The sequence below is a fragment of the Ursus arctos genome, chromosome X (assembly GCF_023065955.2).
Source record: "Ursus arctos isolate Adak ecotype North America chromosome X, UrsArc2.0, whole genome shotgun sequence".
NCBI classification, from domain to species: Eukaryota; Metazoa; Chordata; class Mammalia; order Carnivora; family Ursidae; genus Ursus; species Ursus arctos.
The window spans coordinates 94,568,530-94,590,469 of record NC_079873.1 but is presented as its reverse complement, the minus strand read 5'-3'; the positions used below and the strand labels follow the sequence as shown (position 1 = coordinate 94,590,469).

Below are 21,940 nucleotides of genomic sequence, written 5' to 3'. Positions count from 1 at the left end.
TCAGCGTGGAAATCCTTTCATTCTTGCACCCTCGCCCCAGCTGTTGTACTGCTAAGGCCCATACCAGCCTGGGTTTTCTTCCAGGAAAAAAAAATAAAAAATAAGAGTTTCAGTCCCTTCTCCAAGGTGGGGGTGTGTGTCTGAGCTAATTGAAAAATTGTATCAGAGATACCGTGTGATAGTAGGAGACTGAGACAACAGGGATTGTTCGAGGCAATAGTCCAGAAACTTCCTTTAGGCCAAGTGTGGCTTCGGCGCCACATGTGAAGAGTCTTGATAAATCCAACCAAGTTGAGATTAAAGAATCGACTGCCAAGGAAACATACGGAGTTCTGGATAGTGGGATTTTGTGGTTTATTGTGAATTGGGCAGAAATTTTGTCCACCTCTTGTTGAAAATATTTCTAAAATATAAGCTCATTCTAAAATAAATTTCCTCCCTTAGGAAGTACATGTCAAAGATGATCAGACTGGAATCCGGATTTGCTAAATCAGACGTCTACTGCCATGAAGTTCTAACTTTCATTGGCTCCCTGTTGCCCCCTTAGCTTTGTCATTCAGGGCTCACTGAAGATGCCCTTGGCCTGGTCTCCCATTCTCCCTCTTTTGCCAAAATTGTCAGTTCCTGGCCCTGAACACGACTTGGGTTTTTCTGCCTTGCTGCTGTGATTTTCATTGCTCACCCCGGTCTGAAATGTCCTCCTTGCGTTCTCTCTCTCTGTTGGTCCAAATGCTCTGCTCTATCCCAACTTAGAGACGCGGCTGGGACGTTTCCAACTGCGGGGTCCACAGTGGTATCTGCCATCTTTGAACTCCCTCCCATAGATTTCTCCTACTCGTGGTTCCTGGAAAACACTTCCATCCTGCTTTGCAGTATCTGTTGGGCCATATTCTTTGGCTTTGTTTATCCAGGTCCACCATCCCTTATCTGAATCCTTGGGCCAGATGTGTTTGAGAATTTAGACTTCTTTTTTTTTTAAATTATTTTAGAAAGATAATACGGCGCATATGTTACATTATCTAACATCCCAGTGGGGTCTTGAGAAAAACCCCATAATCAGCTCCTTCGTATTTCTCTAATAAACTGTGAATTTTTAAACTAAAGTGGATAAAGATTATAAAATATTCTCACATCAGTTCAAGATTTTGCCACCCAGTTAGTTACCAAAAAAATAAATAAATAAAAAGCCTTTTGGTTTTAACAGCTTTGTGGATTTCAGGATTATGAAGGCATTGTGGACCAGTTTACTTAATTATAGCTTCTTGAGGCTGAGTCTCATTGGTCGTGGTATCATATCCCCCCACCCCCACCCCGTACTTCTGGCCTCCACATCACAGATCTAGCACAGGGCCTGCTGTAGAGTAGATGTCCAATTACCATCCTTCTGAGCGTCGGTCCTGGGTGTCTGCAGCCGTGAATGAGAATCAGCAGAAGTTACAGGGCCCAGTCCAAAAAGAGCCCTTAAATCTGACTTTGGTTTCTAATGATCTGACTTTTTCTTCAACGAGTGGAAGGCAGCCAAAACAAAGCAAATCGGTTATTTATTCAGGTAATGGGGAATCAAGATGGAGGTCCAAAGGTCTGCACTTCCCATGATTCCATGCAGTTCTCGAGGGGTGACCACAGAGCTTACCTTTCTGAGGCCTCAGGAGAGGAAACAGTTGATTAGAAGCAACTGCCCACTTTCAGGAAATTCTGTTGATTTGTCCTTTTTTATTTTCAACCTTGCAGCTCTTCCTCAAATAGGACTTTTCACTCCATCCTTGCAGGGACATTCTTTCCTGGAGAGGGCGGGGCAGTGATGAAGGTCACTATTCTACTGACATACCACAAATGCAGCACAGTGTGGCTGAAGGAACACCAGTTGTTGGTCAGGGGACCTTTGGACTAGTCCTGGCCCTGTCAATAACTTGCCATAAGTGGGGATAAGTCCATACAGTTCTCTAGGCCACCATTTTCCTGTCTATCAAACGGGCATGGTATCAGCTCCATTAAACTGCATAGCATTACTGTGACTGAAACAGAGCGCGCATGCTTCTTTAAATTAAAATGCTCTTCAAATGTACGGTAGTTTTAGCAACACTGGTGAGTTCATCAACCTGTCGTCCAGGTGAGTGAATTCTTCCAGCCATGACTCAAAAGATACTAGTTCCCTACCTGGTGAACTCGACCTATCTTTGACTCCGTGTTAAAGCGTCTCCCCCTCTGTGAAATCTTAGAACTACCATTTATTGAGCACCCTACCTTATGCAAATCACACTACACGCTTTATTTTTTTATTTTTATTTATTGGAAAGAGAGAGAGACAGAGATAGCGAGAGAGCAGGAGCAGGGAGGAGAGGGAGAAGCAGACGCTTAACCGCCTGAGCCACCCAGGCGGCCCCCATACACTTCATTTTTTCAAGATTTTATTTGTTTATTTATTTATTTATGTATTTGACAGAGAGAGAGCACGCGCAAGCAGGGAGAGTGGCAGGCAGAGGGAGAAGCAGGTCCATCCACGTTGCCACAAATGGCCAGAGCTCATCCTTTTGTGGCTTAGTATTCCATTGCGTACTATATACACCACATCTTCCTTATCTTTTCGTCTATCAGTGGACGCCTAGGTTGCTTCCATATATTGGCTATTCTAAATCATGCTGCAATAAATGTAGGGGTGCATAAATCTTTTTGAATTAGTGTTTTTGTTTTTGGGGGGTCAATACCCAGTAGAAGTCACACTATGTCCTTTATCTCATTTCATCCTCACGGCAGCCCTGTGTGGTAATTCCCGTTGTGATTCCTATTGTATAGATGGGGAAACTGACGCACAGAGTGGGTAAGGGACTAGCCCAAGGTCACACAGTTTACAGGTAGCAGGGCCAGGGATGTAATACAAAATGAATTATTCTCTTCTCCTGTAGCGCTATGTTTATCCCTTTCCTGTAGTCCTTAACCCACAGTCTGTCTCTCCTTCACCGGACTATGAGCTGCTGGAGGGCAGAGGTCATGTTTTATTATCGGACACAAGTACTTAGTGAATATTAGAAAACCGAATGAACCAGAGTGGATTCAAATGGAATGGAGAGAAAGGGAGGGAACTGGATGAAGTAACTGGCTAACCTGGGACTTCTAGTCCTGAGTGCCTTGTCTTTCCAGTCAATTCCACGAGGCTTCAGCCCACCTCTTCTGGCCATGACCATCAGGGAGTTATTTGAGAGTGCCAGGAATGACGAGTGTTTTCGCTTCCCGTCTGAAGGCCAAGACTGCTCTTGGAATATCTGTGAATATCTTGTGAATATCTGTGGAAACCGATAAGCTGCTCGGTCAGAGGATTTATGTTCCATGTAAGAAGATGCCTCTGACTTTCTCTCAATCTCCCCGAGTGGTCCAGAATGCCATAAGCACAGACTAGTCATGGAATTCTTCCTGAAAAATAGAAGCTGTGGAATATATTGGAGGCAGGGGAAAGAGAAAACATGAAGCTCTCTTATGAAATCGAGCAAACAATGATAGGATTTTCCAGCTCAAATTAAGTTAGAGCTGCTCAAAAGTTAAATGTCTTCAAAAATAGTAATAACCACGAGAATAATATTTACTGAGTACTTATTGTGTACCAGGCACTGTGCTAAGTTCTTTGAATGTATCATCCTGGTTTATGCTCACAAAAGCCCGATGAGCTAGCCACTGCTGGAGTCCCCATTTCCCAGATCAGAAAACTGAGGTTGAGAGAGGCCAACGTGTCTGTTCAAGGTCCTACAGACAAAGGCGGAAGAGCTGGGGGAGGAAGCCAGGCTGATGTGAGCACCAGGTTTTAATCAGTATACTTTACGGACAGCACATTTCGGTTACATTTAAAACCAGAGCAAGCGGGAGATGGGCAGAGTTCAACTGTTGAGTGAGGCTGTTCTCAGTAGAATCCTGGGTGCTGCGGGGTATACCCTTGTGCACGTCAGCTTCTATTCCCCAAGAGGCGTTGCGGGCTGACCGGCCCTGCAGAGTGAGTCCATGGAAATTGGTATTCATTCCTTCCCTTTGTGCCCTTTCATTCTTGGGTTTCTGAGGCAAGTACCCAGTGCCCCTACGCTGCCCCACCACATTCCTGCCCGGCCCTCAGGTCCATTCGATTTCCAAGTTCAGCTGTAAGGCTTGGGAGCCTCAGATGGAAATAGGTGGCCCTGTTAGCCAAGGTAAGGCTGCAGATGGAAACCCGGACCATTAGTGAGGCTAGAGAGACCTGTAACTTCATCACCGAGCTTGTGTTAAGATTTATGGGTCCGTGCTAACCACTTTTTACTTATTCCATTTTTATCCCCACCAACAGCCGTCGGTTGGTGATCGTGTGCAGCTGAGCCTGGCCGACTCAGTCCACTAATGGCAGAAGTTAGACGAAAGTGGGACTTGCTATAGCGAGCCATCATCCCAGCCACTTAGGGAGATTGTTTTTTCAGGGTTTTACACGGCCATTTCTATTCACCCTCTAATGAATGCTTTCTGTCCATAAATGAAGCAGAGATGGAAGGAGAGGTGAATAAGTGCTAACATAAATTGCAGTGGGTCAGCCACAAATACAGGCTTTCAAAAAATAGGGTTTTTTTTTTTTCAAGTCTAGGTTAAGGTGCTTGCTGATTTCTCAAGTACTTCCTGGGTTTGATTAGTGCGCCGGATGCATTAAAAATTGCTATTTCAAATCTTTACTTTGTAATCCATGCACCAGAGTAGACAGTCTCCTTTCCAAAGGAAAAAAAAAGAAAAGAAAAGAAAAGATAAAGATCAGACTCAAACGCGTGCTTTTCACCGTTACATGTCTCTTACTGACTCATCAGTCACGCGCTAGGTAATAGATATTGACATTGAAACAGGCAGGCTCTGAAAAGCTCTAGTTGACCTTTACTTTTAGTTTTGGGGTGCACGAGTTTCTTTTTAGGTCTGATTCCTTTCTACAAGGAGAAATTGACAAACAGTGGGAGAAATACTTTCACTGACCAGGTCGTATGTGCATTACAGCCGCATGTGTCATAGCAGGCTTAATTGGGTGCCCTGAATCATATGCAGGAGCTGGAATGATGGCGTGGGCAGGCTGGTCACCTTCCCACACGCTGTGTTTGCCATGTTGCTTTGCAGCTCGGCTTTGGATCATTCCTTGGAATCATCGGATCAAACCTTGTTGAGAACAAACGGCAGATGGTAAGTTTGCATCGCTATAGAATCGCACTTTTCATCTGAAAAAGCTCAATATTTATATGGATAAGTAACACACTTCTTAAGGTTTCCCAGGTCGGGCCACAAAAGCAACTGCCCCTTTGCCTTTTCTCCTCAGCCTCCAGGGGACTTGTTCTAAAGTGACCCTGTGGTATGGGACTTGTTCCCATCTTGCCTGATGCTCCCTCAGGGCCCTAGTTCATCTCCTTAAGTCAAAGAGATAGAACATTCTGGATCTTTTTTTTTTTTTAAAGATTTTATTTATTTATTCGACAGAGATAGAGACAGCCAGCGAGAGAGGGAACACAAGCAGGGGGAGTGGGAGAGGAAGAAGCAGGCTCATAGCGGAGGAGCCTGATGTGGGGTTCGATCCCGGAACGCCGGGATCACGCCCTGAGCCGAAGGCAGACGCTTAACCGCTGTGCCACCCAGGCGCCCCAGAACATTCTGGATCTTGCCCTTTGCTTTCCTCCTCCCTCTCTGAGGCGTAACCTTTGGGGGAAGTTTTTGCAGAGGGTTTCTGCCTTTTAAGGTATTACACTCTAGGAGACTTCGATGAAGAGACCAAATGCACTTGGGGCCCACCGAAGACAAAATAAAAGGATGAAGCCAACCTAAAGTATTTCCATTACCCAGACCTCAAAGCTAAGTGCCTTGTAAGGTTCGAAGGAAGAATGAGCAGGTAACAGGAGGTAAAACTTAGAAAGTTCCACGTCTAATGGGGAATTTCCTGCTACCTCCCAAACTGCAAACATATTAGGGTTTTAGACGTTTGTAAATCAAGATGCCTGGGGAGTGGTCCCATGGCAGACTGATTAGCTTCCCCCAGTACAAGCCTCTGCGGCATCTAGACTTTGATAATGGGGTCTATTTAACAGCAAGTTTTATCAGATAACGTAAGAGCTCCAGGGGCAGAGAACTCTAACCGTGTGTTCTCCCCCAGCAATGTGCTCCCTCAGGGGAGCACTCAGAGTGCTCTTCTTCCATTTCACCTGGACTCCCCCCGCCAGTCGTGTTTGCACTTGGCTTACATTATTCAAAATGACGGGCGAGTTTTAATTGTAGAGCTGATCATCGCATAGCTAATAATGCCAATTTCACGACATCGTTCATCCATTATTTACCAATTCTCTGTAGTGCTGTGAAGTGAGATTGATGGGGAGAGGCTTCTGAACCACTCCTGAAGGAGAGAAGTGTTTCCTCCTAGCCTGCTGAGGAGGGAGAACCTTAGCGTAGCCTTGACTTTGATGTGATTTTGCCCTGGAGAGCAGTTTATTGCGGTGCTATTTCTCCCTCTTTACCCCAAACATCTCAAGGAAGAAACGGACTGATTCCATCTCCTTCTGAGGGTCGACTGGGCAGATGGTGGGTTTAGATGGCACCTGCCCCCGCCTCTGCCCCTGGAAGCACCTTCCCCCACATCAGCCTGTAGTATCTCCCTTGTAACAGAAGACAAATTATTAGGAAAATTTGTTATCTAACATGATCCGAGTATAGGGCAGTCTGGTTCAAGTAAACATTTTTCTTAAAAATTTTTGTATGTACTATACACAGAATTGATCAGTTCCAGAGAATTCCACCCTTGGGAGATGTCTTTGATATTTAAATCTTACTAAGTTGAATGTTCCTTCTTCAACCATGCAGAAGGCTAGGTGGCGTTGTGTGGGGCCTCAGAATCGTCCCTGTCTTCATCACTGCCCACGGTGAGGGGTTGAGAAGAGCCCTGAACGGGAGCTGGTGGGCACCAGGCTCTTCTGTAGACTGGATGGGGAGCCCGGGTGCACCACTTCCCCTCTTTGAGCCTCCAACCCCACAATAAATAAAACGGGGTTGGGCTACGCGACGTCAAAGGTCCAACATCTTTCTGAGTCTGAGGATGGAAGAGCCGGCCACACAGCCCAATTCCTCCACAGGGATAGAATATTCCTCCACAGACATATGCTCAATACCAGCAAAGCCTCCTCTTGATCTGGTACTCACAGACTCACCGAGTGATTTTCTTAGCTTGCCCTGAGAATGTAAAAAACATCTTTGGTGGCCCCTAACCCTGCCTCCCCCCACCCCAGCTCCCACTCATCCTGAGTGATTGATAAAAAGTGCCGCCATGGGGCGGCAGGCCAGAGTTGGGCTTTGGCTGGCATTCTCTTGGGGATCCTCTAGTCTCCAGGAGCAGCCAGAGGGGAAGGCTAACAGACACTTGTGTTTTGTGTCCCCCCCTCACAGCTGGTGGCTTCTATCGTCTTTATCAGCTTCGGTGTGATTGCGGCCTTTTGTTGTGCCATCGTCGATGGGGTCTTTGCTGCCAGACACATTGTGAGTACTTTTAGTCCCGGGTTAGAGGAAGCGTGCAATAGAGCAAGGTTTCCTGGAGTGTGTGCGGGATGTGTGTGCTAAGGGCTGTGACGGGTACAGAGGAGGGAGAAAACAGGATCCCTGTCTCAAGTCGCTGAGCGTCAAGATGAGGACACAGCTGGACGGGGTCATCTAGACAACCCGGGTTAAGCTGGGGGTATAAACGCTAAGTGCCGGAGCCGTTTCTCTTGGACTCCAGTGGCCAAGACAGGCTTCCCGGAATCACCTTTGACATGTGAGTGAGATTTGGAAAGGCAGAGGCAAGGACACTGGGGCCAGGGGAACGGCTTGGAGGTGACGCTGGGGGCGAGGAGGTAGGGAGAAGCGGGAAGGCTGAGAGTGCTGAGAGCCTTGGAGGTTTCAACAGCGACAAGAGCAGACCATGAGGACAGAGTCTCCTCTTCTCAGATTCCTGAACTTTGCTGTTCCGACAACAAGGCTTGGCGTTTTAGTAATGTAATTGGGGGCCAGAGAAAACCCCAGTGCTAGAAGCTTCCACTCAGAGCCCAGTCCTGGAGTTTAGGGGCCAAATCCTCAAAGCTGCGCCTGGAGAAAGGCCATTTTACTCCTGAAACCCAGACTTGGGCTCTTCTTTGAGGAAGCCTGGGATTCAGGGCATTCCCATGCAGCTCTGCACGGGAGCCCTCACCCTTCTTTTAGTACTTTCCATCACGCTATTCCAGACAATTCTGCCAGGGCTGACTTCTCCATTAGGCACAACAGGCACAGTGCCTATGACCCATAGTACTTTCAGGGGTTTCATAAAAATATTATCATTTCTTTTCAAATCAGTAGAAAAGCGATGAGCTTTTAGGTCAAGGAGAAGATTTCACATATAAATAGATTTGCCTTGATACCAATGCAGTCATTAGATATAATTAAAATAAAGAAAATATCATTTTCAATATCTTTTAATGGAGAGAAGGGCCCACAAAAGCAAAAGCGGTTAGGTCCCAGGGAGGTCCTAACACAGCCCTGATCTGACCCACAAACCAAAATCAAAAGCGAGCCACCACAACTTACTGGGTCCCCACAACAGGCACAAATACTCCTTTTATTCCTACTGAATCAGCATGGAAAATGAAAACATCTCATGAGCTAGTCGGAAATGTTTTGTTTTCCAAAACAGCCGATTTAGAGCAGAATTGTATTACCAGAATCTTCTGTGGATCAATGACATTGGCTAATAGAACTGGTCGCCCTGTGACCAGGCAGTGGCATGAGTATGGTTGGATCTGGGGAAGGATGATCTGACATTAGTATTTCAATTCCAACTTGCTCTTGGAACACCCCCCCACACCCCCGACGGCGTAAGAGTCAGTCCGTCAATTTGCCGAGATTAGAACTCATGCTCTCAGTGCTGCCCCACGAACAGTCTCCGAACTGGTGTCTCAGGAGATAATTTCTGGGCAGGGGGCAGAAGCAGGGGTGGGAGAGGGAGGCTCGTGGCCCAATTTTTCTTTTTCAGGGCCAAGATTTTAAATGTAGGCCCGACATCAGACCCATCCCTTCCGATATTAGCTGAGGGCAGCCATGTTCTCCATGGTTTTCCTCCTAAAAAGGCCAGTGACACATGGGAGCCTGTGATATCCACAAGCCCACCACCCTCACACAGCAAGTGTTAGCGTTTCTGCGTGTCACCCTCTGAGAACACACCTATTTGTGTACTGTTCCAGGCAATTACAGCATGTGTGCTCTTCTGTATTCAACAGGAGCCATCTTAATAACAATAATGCCTTGTTTTTGTGAAGCGCATTTAGCTTTTCAATGTGCCTTTCCATCTATTATCTCATTGGAGGCCCACAGCAATCCTGTGAGATATGTAGGGCAGGCATTATTATCTCCATTTGACAAGGAGTATTCACTCTGAAGTGGTCTCCATGGTAACAGAGGCCTAGTGGCCAAGAAGCCTGCGGTAGATTTTGATGGCATCATGAGCCAAAATGGCTTCCTCCTTTTCCCTCCTCCTCCCAACCCTGATGTGTATTTTTTTTTAAACAGCTTTATTGAGATGTAGTTCACATCCTATATAATTCGCCCACTTAAAGTGTACAATTCAGCGGGTTTTAGTATCTTCACTGTTACGGGCAAACCATCACCACATCAATTTTAGAGGATTTTCATCATCCCCCAAAAGGAACCCCATATTCTGGGCTCTCACCTCCCTATGCCCCATTCCCCTCAGCTCTAGGCGACCACTAGGCTACTGTTTTTTCTCTACAGATTTCCCTATATCAATTAACCTTTCATACTCATAGAATCGTATAATATTATGGTCTTTTGCGATCTGACTTCTTTTCACGTAGTATGATTTTCTCGGGGCTCATCCATATGCTGTAGCATGTTTTTCATTTCCTTTTATGGCCTGATCATATTCCATCGTATGGATATACCACGTTTTCTTTGTGCATTCACCGGTGGACATTTAGGTTGTTGCCAACTTGTGGTTTTTATTAATAACGCTGCTGTAGGCATTCATGTACCGTGTGACCGTGTTCCTCTCTCTCGTCTCCTCTCATTTTCCTTGGGTATCTACTTGGGAGTGGAATTGCTGGCTCATATGATAACTATGTTTACCCTTTTGAGGACCTACCAGACAGTTTTCCAAAAGAGCCACACCATTTTGCAGTCCCGCCAGAAGTGTATGTATGAGAGCTCCAATTTCTGCCCATCCTTGCCAACTCTTACTACCTGACTTCTTAATTCTAGCCATCCTGGTGAAAATGAGGTGGTACCTCGCTGTGGTTTTGATTTGCATTTCCTTGATCACTGGCCTCCGTCAGAGGCAATGGGGGGAAATCCAGTTATGTTTACTGGAAGTTTCCTCTAATGACCACCTACCTGTCTCTGACTCCAGGCCCTCGGTACTTCCTACAGTTAGTGGCCTACAGTAGAGCATTTGACTCAGGGATTTGGGGTAAGGCTGGATGAATCTCTAAGAAAACCTTTCTGCTTACACTGTGCCTAGCCTATGATATCTGCCAGTCTTCACTGACACCCAGAGAGTTTTGAGGAGGAAGGCTTTATTGATGTATGGTGATATCTGTTGGCCAGTTTAATGAAAGGCACTTTTGGACCCTAGCACCTCTTGGGTGGGCTAAAGCCAGCCTTTTCTTTTTCTTTTTTTTAATAAATAATGTATTTTTTAAAAGATTTTACTTTCAAGTAATCTCCACACCCAACATGGGGCTCGAACTCACAACCCCGACATCCAGAGTTACATGCTCTACCTGCTGAGCCAGTCAAGGCGCCCCTAAAACCAGCTTTTTCTTCTTTTTTTTTTAATAATATTTTTTATTATATTATGTTAGTCACCATACAGTACATCCCCGGTTTCCGATGTAAGGCTCGATGATTCATTAGTTGTGTATAACACCCAGTGCACCATGCAATACGTGCCCTCCTTACTACCCATCACCAGTCTATCCCATTCCCCCACCCCCTCCCCTCTGAGGCCCTCAGTTTGTTTCTCATAGTCCATAGTCTCTCATGTTTCATTCCCCCTTCTGATTACCCCCCCTTTCTTTATCCCGTTCTTCCCCTACCGATCATCCTAGTTCTTATGTTCCATAGATGAGAGAAATCATATGATAGTTGTCTTTCTCTGCTTGACTTATTTCACTTAGCATTATCTCCTCCAGTGCCGTCCATGTTGCAGCAAATGTTGAGAACTCGTTCTTTCTGATAGCTGAGTAATATTCCATTGTATATATGGACCACAACTTCTTAATCCAGTCATCTGTTGAAGGGCATCTCGGCTCCTTACACGATTTAGCTACTGTGGACAATGCTGCTATGAACATTGGGGTGCATATGGCCCTTCTCTTCACTACGTCTGTATCTTTGGGGTAAATACCCAGTAGTGCAATGGCTGGGTCATAGGGTAGCTCTATTCTTAACTTTTTAAGGGACTTCCACACTGTTTTCCAGAGTAAAGCCAGCCTTTTCTGTTCTTGGAGTCCTTCAGCACCCTCTCGCCCTGTCCTTTGGCTTGGGGGCGTGTGAGCTTCCTCTCAAGACCTACCCTTCTTACACACCCCTCTAAATATGTCTTGTTCCTTCTCTCTCGTCTCCTATTTCCTTCCCTTCCGCTCCCCCTAACACGGCCATTAGCCAGCCAGGAAAGTCGCTTTACCTTCGTGGGTCCCAGTTTCTTCCCCTTCAGCTGGATGGCACAGAAACCTCCCTGTCCGGCTTCGTCTGAGTGCCATATGAAAGGACAGGTGGGAACCGCCCCAAGGGAGCCTGGCACAGAGTAACCGCTCACCATGAAGCAATTTTCATTTCCATGTCTTCACTCTGGAATCAGTAGCCCTTCAGATTGAAAAGGCTGCCGAGCCCGAGCTGAGTGACTTCTTCCTACCTCCCGACTGGGGTCTCAATGCAGATGAGCTGCCAGAGGCAGCCGTGGGCAACCATCACGTGTAAACGTGTCTGTCTTCACTTAGGGCAGTGGGTGGCTGACCGCTTTTGGCAGAACCGGGAGGTCAGGAGGGCTGTGGCCAGCACATCAAGCCTCCCCTTCCCCAGGATAATAAGGGCCGCTGCTGTCCCCCAGACACGGAAGATAAACCCTGCTGTGTACCAGCTCAAGAACCCTCATTCCTTTCCAGCCCGACTCCTGCCCGAGCCAACATTGCACAGACAGGAAGTTCACGCAGAAGCAGCTGAGGGAAAGTCCTAGGTCCTCGATGGGGCCGCAGGCTGGGGGCTGGAGGCCCTGGGGTGTCAGGAACAGGGCTGGCAAATCATGGGTGGGTAAAGCAGGCACCGGGGTTACTGAAAATGGTGAGAAAAGTGGGGGCAGGAGGGAGGGGGCTTTGGCCAAACCCTGCGGGTTGCTTTGCATAAACTGCTTGTCCCATCCTAGCCCGCGTTTGGCCAAAGCCCCCTGCCCCTTGGGGGATGTTTATCATCACCCCAAAAGTGAACAGCACCCCCTGCCTGCAAGTCCCTGGGCAGTGCTGGATTGTGTCTGTTCTACCCCAACCCCCAGGCCTGAGAGCTCCCTCGCCAGGAAGCGGGCCAAGCCAGGAGGGTAAGTCAACTGTCCTTGAGCCCCATGTTAGTCTTTTGGGCTTTCGCAGTATTTTTGGAGGTCACGGTCTTTAATCTGTGTAGTTGAGTGAAAATGGCTCATAGTTCAGCTGAGTTAAAACCTACAGCAGTCCCAGTAGCTGCTCATCCCCCTGGGGCTTGCTTCCTGAGCTCTTCCTTCTGGAAAAGCCGTGGCAATGACAGCAGGGAGCACATGTCCGCCAGCCCGAGTCCTGTCCTCAGGTGATAATGAGATCTCATGTCGGAGCTGGGCTCCCTCCTTTTGGGAGTACGATGTTGCAAGAGTCCTGCATCTTGTTCCCCAGGGACTCTTGGGAAGAAGATGAAGACTAGAAATACAAGAAAATCAGAGAGGACATTTCAAGGAACCGAATTCTCAATTAATTCCCCAATTTCTCATTAACCAAGTGCCCCAGTGGAAAGCAGTTATGAGAACATTTGTATCTAACCCTCAGGTTCTCGGGCTTCATTGATGGGCCGCTTTCAGAAACTAACCCAACGAACTGCCTGCTCATGTGCGCGTGCGTGTATGTGTGTGTGTGTGTGTGTGCGCGCGTGCGCGCGTGTGCGCACATGCACGTTTTCAAATTTTTTATTACCAGTCAGAGCACTTGCTGCTTTGTTTTCCAAAACAGACTCTTTGGTTTGCTGTTTCCCTTTTCAGGATCTGAAACCACTCTATGCTAACCGGTGCCACTATGTCCCCAAGACGTCCCAGAAGGAAGCTGAGGAGGTGAGCCAGAATGAGGCTGCATGCCTTACCTTTTGGGAAAGTCTTCTGTTCTGCCTGAAACCCCCTTTCTTTTCCTCCTTTTCACGGGCCTAAGGCTTGCCACTAGGTGTCTGTAGTTGATTTGTTCAGCCGGTCAGCGCACACGTGCTAATGAGGCCATGGTCATAGGTTGGAGCCTCATGAGACCTAATCAGATTTACTTTGCTCTGTGGCCACAGGCTGCCCCTGTGACCCCAGCAGGCAGCCTCTCAGTGTGTGGCTTCGATCCCAAGAGGGACAGATGAGTGCAGAGGCCACAGGGCAGGCCCCTCCCCCAGCTCTGCAGATGATGGTTTTGTTGCGTAGATTTGGTGCCCAGCTGGAAGAAAAGCAAGAGCCCCACCAGAGCCCTGGGTCTGGACGAGGGAGGCAGAGCCTGAGTCCCACATGCAAGACAAGTCAGGAAGCCAAATGAGGGTCACTGAGAAGCCTGGGTCACTTTGCACGGCAACTTCTCTCTCTTGCCCCACACAGCAATCCTTGCGTTCTATGCGGCCTCACGCAGGACCACAGGCAGTGGGCAGTGAGGTGAAGTTCGGCTCCGGGGCATTTTCAGAAAGTGACCCAACCCCCTGCCTGCTCGGCGCTCACACAATAATCACCCCCAGCCCAGAGAGCCCTTGAATACGAAACTATTTGATGTAAAATACAATGAATGGTGCCCTTGGAGTTCGGGGAAGCGATGGCCCTGCTCCCAAGGCACCAGGGCCAATACTTCCATTATGGCTCTGCCTTTCACCTGCCCCCCTACGTTCCCCCTCAATCACAAATTTACCGTTTTTCTAACTATCCTTGGGTTCGAAGGGACGAGGAGAAATGTGCGTGTGACGACAGCTTATCAGAAAGGCAGTGAGCATTTGCATGAAGGACCCGATATAAAAAAAAGTGCCCGTTTACTACGAATATTCTCTATAACACAGTAAAACACATTCACAAGCACTTCATTGCATCCGTATGGGGAAGGGAGTCTGGAAAAGTTCTTGGAAGACAGTAAATGGAAAAATCTATGTTTTAAATTTTTTGCAAACTCGAGATGTGTGAAAACACCATTGCTCTTCTCTTGCTTTCGTGGTGATCGCTTTCTTGCATTAACTTGGTGACTGTGAAAATATTAATAATGACTTCCATAGGTTCACTCGTAACCCTGGTCCCCCTAACCCTATTTTTCCTATATAAGGTCATAAGTTCCTCAACCAAAAATTCTCCTTCCGCGAGGGTTATGAGGAACCTTACCCAGGCAGCTCGAGAGGTACTATCGTACTTCAGAGTGCATGTGATGGCCCTCTGTCTTCCTCCCGCTCTGCTCCCCCTTCCCCCCCCCCCCCGCCCCCTGGCTCCCCTTCCCCACCTGTCCTCATTTCCTGCTGTCATTTGTTCTTCCGTCTGTCCTTCCATCCGTCCTTCCTTCCTCTGCATCTCTGCCCTTCAGGGATGGGGCGCTGAGGTCTGTGGCCGGGGCTGGATGCACCCCGGCTCCTCGGTGGCTTGTCTCAGGCACGAGTTCAGCCAGCCCAGGGCCCGGCCCCATCCCTCTCCAGCGTGGGGGTGTTCATCTGACAGCCATCCATACGTCCTTAACGTCCTTAACGTCTCCATCAGTCACTAACTCACATTTCCAGTCCCAGAGGGTCCTGCCCCCGTCCGTTGCCAGCCCACCTGCTCACTGTTGTGTGTGCCCTCAGGTGAACTGCCCTCACCTCAGCCGAGGATTCTGCACACCTCGCATCCGGGGAAACACCTGCTTCTGCTGCGACCTCTACAACTGTGGCAAGTACGTGCTGAGTGCCCAGGCTGGGGGGAAGAACGCTCTGACCCCAGGGGGGACCAGAAGGGGCGGGGGCGGGAAGACAGAGCACAAGGCACAAGGACGGATCAGAGAAATGGAAGGTGTTGGTCTGTCAACAGATTTCAGCTACTAAGTGTTACTTGCCTTCTCTGTGCTACAAAGCCGTGCCGAATTGGAGTGTGTGATCTCATTTAGTCCTCACCTCTGATGTACGTAGGGTGATTATCTCCATTTTACAGATGTTGAGAGGAGGCTCAGAGGAAGCAGACACCTGGCCCAACGTCACACAGAACTTGAAATGGTAGAGACAGGGTCAAACCCAGGTCTGTCTTAAGTCCAAGTTCAGCAACACTCAACAAATAGTTATTGAGCACTTTCTCTGGGCCTCCCCTGTTCTAGATGCTGCTGATTGAGCAGCAAACAATAAAAGTCCTTGCCCTGATAAAGCTTATATTTCGTTAGGGAAGACAGTTGATAGCGCATGAATATATAATATGCCAAGTGTTGATCAGAGGTCTGAGAAAAAAATGAGGCAGGGGTGGCAGGCAGATAGTGACAAGGTGAGGAGCACGTGTACTGTGTGAGACAGAGTGGTCACGGAAGGTCTCTTTGAGGAGGGGACATTTGTGCAGAGACCTGAATGAAGCCAGAGGGCAACCCAAGTGGATACCTGGGGAAAGAGTGTTTCAAGCAGCGGGAACAGCAAGTGCAAAGGCCCTGAGGCAGGAGCAGACTTGGTGCTAGTCCTGTCACAACCACTCTGGCTCTCTGCCCTCTGATTGCAAAAACATCACTTACTCTTTCTTTCAAAACATATTTAGGTGGTAGGAATACAGAGTCTACCGCTGAGGAGCTCACAGTCTAGTAGGGAAGAGAGACGTGTGACGACAGAGTGTGATAAGTAGAGTGGGGATCAGTGGGCATACTTGCGACCCTGGCAACCCAAATGACTGATGTCAGAGTTACTGGGGGACAGTGTCAAGGAGGAGGTGATGTGGGAGCTGAAATTTGAAGGGTCACTAGGGAGTTAGGAAACAAACCAAAAGAGGGTAGAGGTGGGGAGGGTATTCCCAGCAGTTGTGGGGCAGGGGCAGTTCGACAGGGGGTAGAAGGTGAGGGCCGAGCTATCATCAGAGGCCCGATCATGGCAGGTTCACTGGCCACAGGAATAACTTTGGACTTGACCCTGTAAGCAACTTGGACTCGACCCCAGACCCCGTAAGCCGTTGAACGCTATAGCGTGGAAGATGAGGCGCCAAGGGCCTGGAGAGGGAGAGAGGAAGGGAGGAGTTGGCAGAGGGGGCCTGGATGGAGCTAAATCCAGAGAGGTCAGATGGATGCAGCCCCCTCCTCGCTCCCACCCCTCCTCTTGGTACTGGGGGCCGTCTCTCTGGTTTGAGGATCAAGACCCGCCAGACTGGAGGCAGGGAGGAGACGTGGGGGGAACTCACACCAGCCTCCTTCCCTAGCACTAGCGTCATTTCGTTAAAAGGTTTGGCGGGCGGAGGAAGAGAAACTTAAAGACTCAAGTGAGGTTTGGGGATTATCTGGGAGGTTCAATTATTCATGTCGTAATAAGAACTAACACTTGTACAGGACTCCCCTCCTTCACAGCGGTGACGGAGAGCTGGCTATAATTGTACTTCCTGAGCTCATCCTTCCGAAAATGAGCAAAGGAATGTAAAATCGGTCCTAGGGGAACTGGGCTTATTTTGCTATCTTTCCTTTTACCTCCCCTTCCCTCCCCTTCCCTGCTGCTGTCCTTCTCTCTCCTCCCCCCCCCCCACCCGGCTCGCTGCTTTCCCCCTCCCCTGGCCTGCTCCCCCTCTTTTCCCACTTCCTGGCCTCCCAGGGGGTGGGGTCTGGGAGCTGGCCAGCACTGCCGGACTGAGATGGAAAAGAGGGCCCTCGCGAAGTGATTCCTTGCAGACACACCTTTCTCTCTGCAATTAGGTGTGTTGCTGGAAAAGGTTTGAATAAACTAAATCCTACTTTAAATTCCATTTAGCTGAGTCCTTCGGTGAATTTTTCCGAAAGTGGAGACTCGAGGGGCGCTTGGGTAGCGCAGTCGTTAAGCGTCTGCCTTCGGCTCAGGGCGTGATCCCGGAGTTCTGGGATCGAGCTCCACATCGGGCTCCTCCGCTGGGAGCCTGCTTCTTCCTCTCCCACTCCCCCTGCTCGCGTTCCCTCTCTCGCTGGCTGTCTCTCTGTCAAATAAATAAAATCTTAAAAAAAAAAAAAAAGGAAAGAAAGTGGAGACTCGAGCCCAGTGCATCTTCCTGTCAATCTGAACTTGATAATAACTGACTTTCTTACTTTCCTAAAGCAAGTTATGCCAGTATGGTCTTCAAGGCTCTAAAGGAATTTTGTGAGGAGTGGTGCTAAACTCTGGGCTCTCTAGAGGCAAGGAACATGACTTCATCTTGTCTATATCCCCAGGCCCCGGCACAGGATCAGGCATGAGTAAAGACCTAATGAAACAGGGGTGACATTTGTTGAAAAGTACCAAAAAGAAGAATACCCTTTTCACCAGGAGGATAAAATATTGGACTAGGCAACTAAGAGGGGTCATGGGGACCTTGTCCCTAAAGATCTTCAAGCTGGGAAATGGTTTTCACCTGCCTGATGCCCAGAGCATCAGTCAAGGCCCTGTCTGCAGTGCTAAGTTTCCAAAGGCAAAGCCACTAGGAAAAGACTTCCTGAACTTTCCATCAGGAAACAGTCCCAGTTGGGGTCAGAAACCAAGGCCACGAGACTTTAAGAGGCAATGATCTTACAATAGAGGGAAAAGTTTCTCCTTGACCTGAGGCTTTTTCCAGCCAGTGCCAAAGAGACCTGAACTCCAGGCCTAAATATAGCTAGCAGCAAGCATTCTTACAGACGCGGGGACTTTAATTTTGCCGAGCGTGTATTTGTTTTCCTCACACACGAAACCTATTTTTAATCAATTGCCAGCTCCTCCAGTCCATTTCCTGGAAAGGAGGCCAAGAAAAAAAAGTGGGAACAAAAACATCAGGCAGTCATTTGTACAGCGCTATGGAAACAGAGTTTCTACTGTCCCCTCAAACCCACAGACCTTCTTTGACGTCAAGGCTGTGAGGTTTTAATACCAAACATAGATTATTCCATTTAGCCTTGTGCCAGAAGGTGGCTTTCTCTAGGACACGGCTCCTCAGCCACTGCTTCTCAGAGTACTTCACCAGGCTTCGGAGAGGTCAAGTCAGTATCGCTGGTTTCCAGGGTGTCACCTGAAGGAAATGGGAGGCTATGGGGTGGCTGGTGAACCGCTTCAGCTGGTAATAGAACGAAAGCACATAGCTTACTTTCATTCGTTCCTCCCTTCAACAAACTTTTATGGAGCTCCTGAAGTACGTGCCAGGGACTGTTCGAGAAGAATAGGTAGGGAGAAAGCATAATTTTACCCTTACGGAGTTCAGTCTACCAGGGGGGTTTGTGGGGAGGGCAGCTGAGACCCACACACAGATTCCCATGGTTCCAGGCCCCTGTGGAAGAGCAGAAGGATGCCCTGCTGCGTTATCCAAGTTCTGTTGCCTCCTCCCTTGTTAAACGGCGAGTGAAACACAGAGAGGTTATCTGTTTCTCTGGGCACACCCAGCAAGGTGAGAGCAAGAGGGTGAAAGCCCGTATTGGGTAATCAAGTTCATGATCAATGCCACACTCAGTCTTTGAACTCAGTTACTCATTCACTGGTTATTTATTGATGACTTACAATGTTTCTACCACTGTGCTGGGCAGTGAGGGAGACACAGCAGAAGTGTAAGAGGTTCCAATTTAGAAGGAGACGTTACGTCCACCTTGGCTGTAGCCTCAGCGCCCAGCACAGTCCTCAGCCCTGAGTGGGCTCTCAATAAACATCGGATTAAATGGCTAACTGAATCATTGACATTTGCAAAGTGCCAAGCTAAGAGGAATAGACTGAGGCTGTGGGAGTCCGGAGTGGGGGGGGAGAAGCCAATGAATGGGGCACTGGAGTCCTTGAAGAAGACACTAGAGAGATGGTATGGAAGCTTCGAGCAGTGGGAAAGGTTAGGACAGGCAGAGAACAAAAGGCAGTCCCTTCTATGCAGGGAGAGAAATCTGAGCTTAGGTTTGGAATAAGTAGCCAGCACGGCCAGGCTGGGGCTCCTGGGGGCTCCAGGCTAGCTGGAGTGTGGACTCCATTTTGAAGTCGGATTATGGCAGGCTGAGGAATTTGGACCCTTTGCCTGGAAGGTGATGAATGGGGAGCCATGGGAGGATTTTGATTAAATGAATGATTTAGTTTTAAAAACTTTTGAGGACGCTTAATCGGGCAGTGGTAGGGTCTGGTAGGAGGGCTTGCGGTCCTAGAGACCCAACCAAGTGGAATCATGAATCTCACACAGAAACAAACCGCATTCATTTGCTAAACCCTGAACTAGATCTAAGTATGAATGTTCTTTTGCTTCATGCGTAAGTCAAAAATACTTCGGTGGCTGCTGAACCCACTCAAACTAGAACAGACATAATACATAAGATTATTGAATATTTTTAAACAAACCAGTAACCTATCACGGTGGTGTGGTCTGCACCTTTCAAGAGTCAGTGACTTTAAGAAGAAGATTCTAAGGTTCGCGTTGCCAGAGGCTGGCTCTTATCGTGTGCTGGACTGGAGCTCTCGCGGGCATTCTCTCATTAAAGCCCCCGGGCTTGGAGAAGTTAAGGAAGTTGCGCAGGGCCAGACAGTCTTCTGTGCTGTACCGCCCGTCTGAGGGTGCTCCCGCCCGCCCTCTGCGTGTTGGGACGTAAACAAAGATAATTTGGGGGAAGTCAGAAGGTGACTCTCCAGCCTCTCCTGTGTCCCAACAACCCCACACTCACCCTTACCCACGGGCCTGCCTTTCGGCAGTCCTGTCTGGACCCCTTCGTGGCAGTAAGCTATCTTTCTTTTCACTGCATCAATCTCTTTATTAATAAATGATACTCTCGAGAGCAATGCCTTAAAATCCCAATAAACAGGGGGTCTGTTCATATTTTATATCAGAAGCAAGAATTTTTTGAAAGGATGATGAGATAATGTCTTCTCTCTCGATCCCTCTTTACTGGATCATTTCTCCATCCAGTGTCTAATATCCTAGGTGCTATGGAGCCAATGTTATGGCTCACGGTTTTCTACTAGGTTTGGTGAGAAAATAAAAGATATGTGCAAGTAATATGAAAACATGTAGCAGGAAATAGAGATTAGATTTGTTTGGTTATAATTAATAATGGTAGAGTAACAATTTGACAGTGATTTATGCCCGTGGTGCTCGGTTTTGATTTCGAGAGGCAGCAAAATGTCATGGTTAAGTATAAACTCAAGGCCAGAGTGTCTGAGTTCAAATCTCACCTTGGCTACTTAATTAATTTCTGTCTCTGCCTTGATTTTCTCATCTGTATGTAACAGGGATAAAAATAGCCGCTACTATATAGGGTTACTATAGAGATTAAGTGAGTTAGTGTTTGCTAACTGCCTAGAATAGTACCAGGTAATAGTACGATAGCACTTTTTGCTATTATAATTATATTATTTTTCCAAATCATAGATTTGATCAACATCTATGATGATAACTAGATATACATATTCTTATTTGATATTATCAAACAGAAAATATTCTACCTGCCATGAGTAATAATTACTTCGGAGTTCCGTGTTCACGGATGTATGCAGAGAGCCACTGGTCTTTAAGCTTTAGGCAATAAGCTTTCTGTGTATCCCTTCCTGCTTATGGGTGGTCTCCAGCTATGGCCCGAACATGCTGAAATCCAGTTCAAATTCTGATGAATGAAGACACCTTTAAAATTTCACTGTGAAAGTATTCTCTTTAAAACACTGGCTTCCAGGGCACCTGGCGGGCTCTGTCGGGTGGAGTGTGCGACTCTTGATCTCAGGGTCAAGAGTTTGAGCCCCACATTGGGGGCAGAGTTTCCTTTAAAAATAAAAAATAAACAAATAAAACAGTAGGTTTCAAACATCAGTGAGCTCGTTAACACAGATCCCTGAGCCTCACCCTAAGAGATTCTGCCAGATTCTGTGGGCCTGGGGCTGGGCCTGGGAATCTGCATGTTTAAGCATCTCTTTCTCAAAGAAATACGCACCCACACACAAATAACGCAGTGACACACACGGGCAGGCACACAGACACACAAACACAGATGGTTCTGATGCAGTCTGTCCCGTAACCACACTGATGGCAATTCCTCAGGAAAAAAAACAACAACAACACTGAAAACACGGATTTTAAAGAATCCTAAGATAAAATAAAATCATCTGTGAAGTTTGAAAGTCTTTTCTTGTGTGAACAAGCCCTCCCTGATTCGCTTTGGAGGTTAACCTTTAATTTTTTTTCCCTTTTTCACTTCCAGGGTTCTTATAAGAGGGGAGTCCCGTGTAATAACCATCCCGACACCAGGGCGTTTGGTGGTGACTTTCATTTTAAGAACCACAGTGTTGGAGATTGATTAGCGATCCATTGGCCAAGTTGTAAACTAGTTCGCAACACCCTAGAAGACAGGAACTTTCACTGAGTCAGCTCAACAAGTGTGTATGTAGCACCAGCTAGGTGTCAGGGACAGCATGAACAAAACGAACCGAGTCCCTGCCGTAGAGCTTACATTCGGGTGGGCGAGACAGACAGTCACGCGTGAGTGCGAGAGAGCCGTTCAAGGAGGGTAATGCACCAGGCAGCTCGGGCCGCCATGCTAAAATACCCTAGACTGGGTGGCCTCAACAAGAGACACTCATCGCCCAGAGTTCCGGAGGCTGGAAGTCT

General features: G+C 47.8%; 1 protein-coding gene across 2 annotated transcripts in view; it reads left to right on the top strand.

The window, feature by feature from the left end:
- The window catches only part of TMEM255A (transmembrane protein 255A), a 49,660-nt gene that overhangs the window by 10,819 nt on the left and 16,901 nt on the right, over nt 1–21,940 (top strand). Inside the window, exons 3-7 of one of the 2 annotated variants that reach the window (XM_057314073.1) lie at nt 5,104–5,166; nt 7,405–7,494; nt 13,256–13,324; nt 14,541–14,612; nt 15,046–15,134. In XM_057314073.1, the coding sequence (XP_057170056.1) occupies nt 5,104–5,166; nt 7,405–7,494; nt 13,256–13,324; nt 14,541–14,612; nt 15,046–15,134 (383 nt within the window). The remainder of the gene's footprint in view (nt 1–5,103; nt 5,167–7,404; nt 7,495–13,255; nt 13,325–14,540; nt 14,613–15,045; nt 15,135–21,940) is intronic. The other variant, XM_026520505.4, reaches the window with a different exon arrangement.